The sequence below is a fragment of the Cornus florida genome, unplaced genomic scaffold (assembly GCF_030987335.1).
Source record: "Cornus florida cultivar Cherokee Brave unplaced genomic scaffold, ASM3098733v1 CherokeeBrave_3.0.0_Hap2_Chr09, whole genome shotgun sequence".
Lineage (NCBI taxonomy): Eukaryota > Viridiplantae > Streptophyta > Magnoliopsida > Cornales > Cornaceae > Cornus > Cornus florida.
In genome coordinates, this window is record NW_026775579.1 from 75905884 (window position 1) to 75912310 (window position 6427).

At 33.0% G+C, this 6427-nt stretch overlaps 1 protein-coding gene across 1 annotated transcript; it reads left to right on the forward strand.

Moving 5' to 3' along the window:
- The first annotated feature begins 318 nt into the window (after positions 1–318).
- LOC132274469 (putative wall-associated receptor kinase-like 16) lies at positions 319–5033 on the forward strand. Its single transcript, XM_059775735.1, has 3 exons — positions 319–1216; positions 1308–1469; positions 3635–5033. The coding sequence occupies exons 1-3, from the start codon at positions 376–378 to the stop codon at positions 4807–4809; spliced, it is 2178 nt and encodes a 725-aa protein (XP_059631718.1). The 5' UTR covers positions 319–375; the 3' UTR covers positions 4810–5033.
- The last annotated feature ends 1394 nt before the right edge of the window (positions 5034–6427 follow it).

The window sequence follows — 6427 nt, forward strand, 5'->3', positions numbered from 1 at the left end:
AAATTAAATAATAAGTAAAGTGATGAGAATAAATCCTCTCCCCATTAAAAATGGTTGCAATCAATTCAACTTACATGTGTAGAGAATTTGCGTTCGAGTGTGTCAATGGCCCATGGGAGTATCAATGGACTCTCACAGAAGTCTTCTTTGGCAGCGTATGACTAATGTCAGTTCATTAAATTTTGGATAAGGATCAGTTCAAAAAATAAAGTCTACTAGAAAAATATGGGAGGTATTGTGCGATTAGACTTTGGGATACAGTGTATTGTAGATTTTCTCGTTGCTAAGATTTTATATATATATATATATATATAAATACACTATAACAATTCAGAAAGTATTCACAAATAACAACTTTCACAGAAAGAGAAGCAAATGACCTTTCATAAAATGCTACCACTATTTCTGCTGTTAACAGTAACATTAGCAGCAATTGCAGCAACACCCACATCAGCTCAAGGGTTGCCCGGTTGCCGACACAGCTGTGGCAACCTAACCATTCCATACCCATTCGGCATAGGCAAGGTTTGTTACCTAGATGAGTGGTTCCTCATAACATGTGATGACTACTCAAACAAACCATTCTTAGGAACGAACCACCTTCCCGTCCTTAACATATCACTTAACGGTGAGCTTCAAGTGTTGAGCCCCATAGCCTACGATTGTTACAACAAATCAGTCCGCTCGGGACACAACGACCCTTGGATGAGGCTGTTCAATTACTCCATCTCGTATACTAGAAACAAGTTCATGGCCATAGGTTGCGACACCAATGCATACCTGATGCATTTTGTCGAGAACAAGTATTTAACCGATTGCATGTCCATTTGTGTAACAATGAATGATTCGGAGAATGGGTTGTGCTCTGGCATTGGTTGTTGCCAAACACCGATTCCACAAGGGGTAAGTGATTTTAAGTTGAGTGTGAGAAGCATGTCCAATACGAATGGCCATATGAGGATGTTGGACTTCAATCCTTGTAGCTTTGCCTTTGTTGTTGAAGAAGGCAAGTATAACTTCTCTAAAGTTGATCTTTACAATTTCAGCAATATTGAGGAGTTGCCTCTGGTGCTTGATTGGGCAATTAGGAGCAGGACTTGTGAAGAGGCATGTGGAAACAATAGCAAATGTTACAAATCTGATAATATTTCAGGGTATCGCTGCAATTGCTCTGAAGGTTATCAGGGTAACCCATACCTTCCAAATGGTTGCCAAGGTACATGTAATTAATTTTTGTTGTTCGATTTTATCTTTTCTTTTTCTGTTTCTTGAATAAATTATGAATATTTTGTTTTAATTGTTGGCAGATATCAACGAGTGCTTGAGTCCAGAACTCAATATGTGTACAAATGTTTGTCACAACACAGAAGGGAATTTTACTTGTTCTTGCCCAAAGGGGTATCATGGGGATGGCAAAAGAAATGGCAAGGGATGTGTTGCAAATGAAATATGGCTAAAGGTCACTGTTGGTAAGTACAGAGTAAACTTGGAAGCTTGAATAAATTTTTCCTAATAACCAGTCTGTAGAAAATGTTCTTTAAGCTCCGTTGGATTGCTTGGGGACTTCTTCTAGTTATTTTAGTTGAAATTTTTTCCCCAATAAAAATTATTTAAAACAAAAACCTTTTTTTTTGTGTAATTTTTTTGACACAAAATATTTTGGCGAACGGTTTTAAAAAATAGTTCCTCCACACTACATAGAATGTAACCTAGTTATGCATAGATGGTTTAATTATAGCTAATTCCCTTTTTACTATCATTATCTTATCTGGTTTTGTTAATGTTTAATTTTAGAATAAATTACATTGACCTCCCCAACTAAATGCCCTTCTAGTTTCAAAAATAACACTGAACTTCTCTGTACTTATGGTCTGAGTAACACTAATTTTCCGGTCATAAAATTCGTCACTATTGTGAGCTATTACAGAGCTAATCTCATGTTTGAAATTTACTTAAAACTCAATTTTGTCCTTAATAAGTTTGAAAATGGATTATTGTCCAAATGTTGTAATGGTAAATAATAATAAAAGTATAATGGATATATTTCTCATTCAACACCTTCTAGTCCAAATCAACACTAATCTTATTGTCCAAATGTTGCTATTTTTGAAACAAAGGAGTAACCAATTATTTAAGCATTCAACAAGCCAGGTACCTGCTTTTCGAATCATTTTGACATTTCTTCTGAAATTAATCCCTTTTAACAAAAAAATGACATCTTTAAGGAACTAGGTTATCAAATTAAATATCTGATTAATAATACAAATAATTTGTCTGGTTATCAAATCAGATCATATCTTTGACTTGTTGATGTTTTGACTTGTTCACACTATTTCTCGAAAGCTTTAATTACTTTCTTATCAGATTGATGCAAAATTGTTAATACAATAAATTCGAATTAGTCTCCATTAGATATTGATGGTTTGACTTGTTGACACTATCTCTTGAAAGCTTTAATTACTTTCTTATCAGATTGATGCAAAATTGTTAATACTATAAATTCGAATTAGTATTGTGTTATTGCTTTGGAATATCAAACCGGAGTGGATCACAGAATAGTTATATTATGTCTGATCCAAATTGCCCTTGATCCTGGATCCATTTACAGACCTAATGCAGTTAGAATGCCTGTTGGGTAGAAACTAAATTAAATTTCAATCTGTAGTAAATTTTGCTTTTCAGCTTTAAATTTCAATCCGTATGGAATTGGGAGTCTTGAAATTAGAGAAAATTCTGATTTAATTTTCTGTGCTGATTTTCTTTAATTTCACCAATTTTAAAGCTCCAATTCCATGCCTGCCAAACATATTCCGAGCTTCTTTAGAAATTCAACTTTTTATGATAGTAATTTTTATTATTTTTTAATGTAATTAGTTTAATCAACTATGCACTTGTTTAATCAACTCAATGTGAAAAAGGTAATTTGAAAATATTATAAAAAATAAAATATTTATTTTTGAAATGAGAAATATATTTTGGGATATCCTACAATAGAAAAATGACCAAGAATTTTGAGCGGAAGGGAGTACATTCTTTCTTCTTCTCCCTCTTTTTTTTTTTTTTTAACACAAATTTTCACTTTGGTTTTCCAAACCATCACCTCTCCATGAGAGGTTATACTAACTGAGCTAATGGCCAAGTGACAATTTTGCTTTCCTGTATTTACACTTAATCCAGTTCCATGACAAATTTTATTTCAGTTTTTATTTAGTTCTTAGCATGGCGAACTACAAAGTTTATGCATAAAGTTGGCCAACCATTTCTCTCTGAAAATTGTAGTGATTTCAGGTTATATAGTACATGCAATTGGCAAAATTTTCTGAATTTCTTCTCCAGCATACCAAAAATTTAAGTAAATATAAAAGTTCAAATTGAAAGTTTGTTCTACAATTCGTTTATTTTTTTCTCTGTTACACCAAAAATTTCCTATTCAAAATTAGCCTTCACTTGATCACTGTCTTAATGCAAATGTAGAGTATTTTACATGAGTATCTAATTTCTTCATTGCATCGCAGTCTGTGAATCAATGTCGCTGCAATAATTGAAATGTTGGGCTTTTGCTTGATGAGCTTTCTTTTGAGTTACATTTTATTTCGTTAATTTCATTTTGGTTACATATTTAATTTAATTGTAGGTATTGGCATAGCAATTTTGGTATTAGTTGTGGCATGTTCTTGGTTATATTGGGGAATCAAGAAAAGAAATCTGGTCCAACTTAAAGAAAAGTTTTTTCGGAAAAATGGTGGTTTGATACTACAAGAACAGCTCTCAAGGATGGATAGCTCAGTTGAGGCAGCCAAAATCTTTACCATAGAACAGCTCAAGAAGGCAACCAATGACTTCGATAGAAGCATGATCATAGGCCGAGGAGGATTCGGTATAGTTTACAAAGGAGTTCTACCCAAAAACAAAGTTGTTGCTATCAAGAAGTCCTTAGGAATTGATCAAAGCCAACTTGATCAATTTGTTAATGAGGTGATTGTGCTATCTCAAATCAACCACAGAAATGTGGTAAAAATATTGGGTTGTTGTTTAGAGACTGAAGTGCCTTTGCTGGTTTATGAATTTATCACCAATGGAACTTTGTATCAGCATCTACATGAAGTAAGCCGTATATCCTCGATTCCATGGGAAATTCGTCTAAGGGTAGCCAAAGAAACTGCAGAAGCGCTTTCTTATTTGCACTCTGCAACTTCTATACCAATTATTCATAGAGACATAAAGTCTACCAACATACTCTTGGACAATAATTTCACTGCAAAAGTCTCTGACTTTGGAGCTTCGAGACTAATTCCATTGGATAAAACGCAGTTGACAACAATGGTTCAGGGAACACTTGGATACTTAGACCCTGAATATTTTTATTCAAGTCAATTGTCCGAGAAAAGTGACGTGTATAGCTTCGGAGTCGTCCTTGTGGAGCTACTTACCGGCAAAAAGGCTATTTCTTTTGAAAGGCCAGAGAATGAGAGAAACTTAGCCACGTGTTTCATCTGTTCAGTTAAAGAGAATCGCTTGTTCCTTATTCTAGATGATCGAATCATGAATGAAGGCAACGTAAATCAGATACGTGAAGTTGCTAACCTTGCACAATGTTGCCTAAGATATAAGGGGGATGAACGGCCTTCAATGAGGGAAGTGGCAATGGAGCTCGAGGGACTAACAAGAGTGGAGAAGCACCTTTGGGCTGGAGGCGAAGCGGATTTGGAGAATGAGCTCCTGTTAGGTAATACAATGGAGTTTTGTAGCGGTAACACCACAGCTGGATTTAGTAGTCTAGAGAACCAATCCGCGGTTAGCGGTAGATGATGGATGTTGAGTGTCATGGTCATTTTATGTTTAAGTCGGTGTGTGATTTAGGCTATAGTTTGCTTGTTTGTTTTGTCTTGAGGCTCTTATTTAGGCCTCTGATGGTGGCCGTTTAGTGTCAATTTATATGTTTGAATCCGTGTATAATATTAATATCAATAAGACTATTAATCTTTGTAATACGAGGAGCAACCAAAACACTTCAGTCTAAGTGTTGGGCTTTTAAACCATTTTCTCTCTGTTTTAGGCACTTGGGCTCTATTTGTTTGTATGTAAAATATTTTTCAAAAATAGTTTTTTTATTTTTTATTGTTTAGTTGTCGTAAATATTTTACGAAAAAAAAATATATTAAACTTTAACAAAAATAATTTATTCATAAATTTTCAACAAGTTATTTTACATACCCTGCTCAGTGGATTCGATCTCAACCTCGAAGTAGACCTTTATTAAATACCGACAAAGTAAAAATAAAAAAAATATTTTAGGTTAAAAATAAAAATATTTTTTCAAAAAAAATATTTTACATCGAAACATACGAGCCCTAGTTTCCTTTTTGTTGCTGTTATTACAGCTTGTGGGCTCTGGGTTTTCTTCTAATATACCTTTGTGTACAGTTTGATTCTTCATTAAATTTTAATTACCAAAGTATAAGAATTAGCTATCAGTATTCTTTTTCTTTTTTTGTTTTTGTTTTTGGGATACAAAATGCTTTCTAATATATATACTTCTCTGATTTAAATTTGCAACCTCACATATCCTTGAACCATTTCAAAACAATAAAAATTACATACGGTACTATACCAAATTTTAAGTTGTCAGGCCCTCTTATCATGATTTGAGAGTTTTTACAAACTTTATTTCAGCAATCTTTTTCTAAGAAGATTCTAAGGATTTTCTTCTGTTCATTAAATTGATAGAATTGTAAGCAGAATGAATCTTCTCTGAAGTTATTACACGACTTTGTGAATCAAACATTTACTTTGTCTGGCGACTCACGTCCAGGGTCCACCCGACACTTCTTATTATTATTATTTTTTTCTATTTTTTATTTTTCTCCGTGAACTTCATTAAAAACAAAACAAGATTACAAAAACGAGGGCATATATCATGAAAATATTACTTGTGATTGTTTTGCTTCTACCAACTGTCGTAGTGGAGAATGTTCACGAAAAAAAACTACAAATTATGTTGAATTCGAGCCCGGGGCGGAGTCAGGAATTTGTTTCGGGAGCCACGTTAACACTTTAGCAAAATATTTTTTTTCACGCATAAATGAATAAGAAGCCAATAAACCAATAAAAAATGAATAAGAAGAGAAAAAAGAAAAAGAAAAAGAAAAGGTACTGCACATAAATTATATATGAGTGCAAAAAAAAAAAAAGAAAGTTTTAGGAAGAAAAATGAATTTTTTAAGAAGAAAATTAAATAAAAAGAAAAAAAATATATGAGAGAATTTTGAAGGAAAAAATAGGTTTTAATTGTAGAAAGAGAATGCAAAAGTTTTTGAAGATGACAAAAAAAAATTTGAATAATAAAAAGGAAAAATAATAAAGAATTAAATATGTTTTTAGAAATAGATAATTTTATAGGTATAATTTATAAATTTTATGGGGGTGT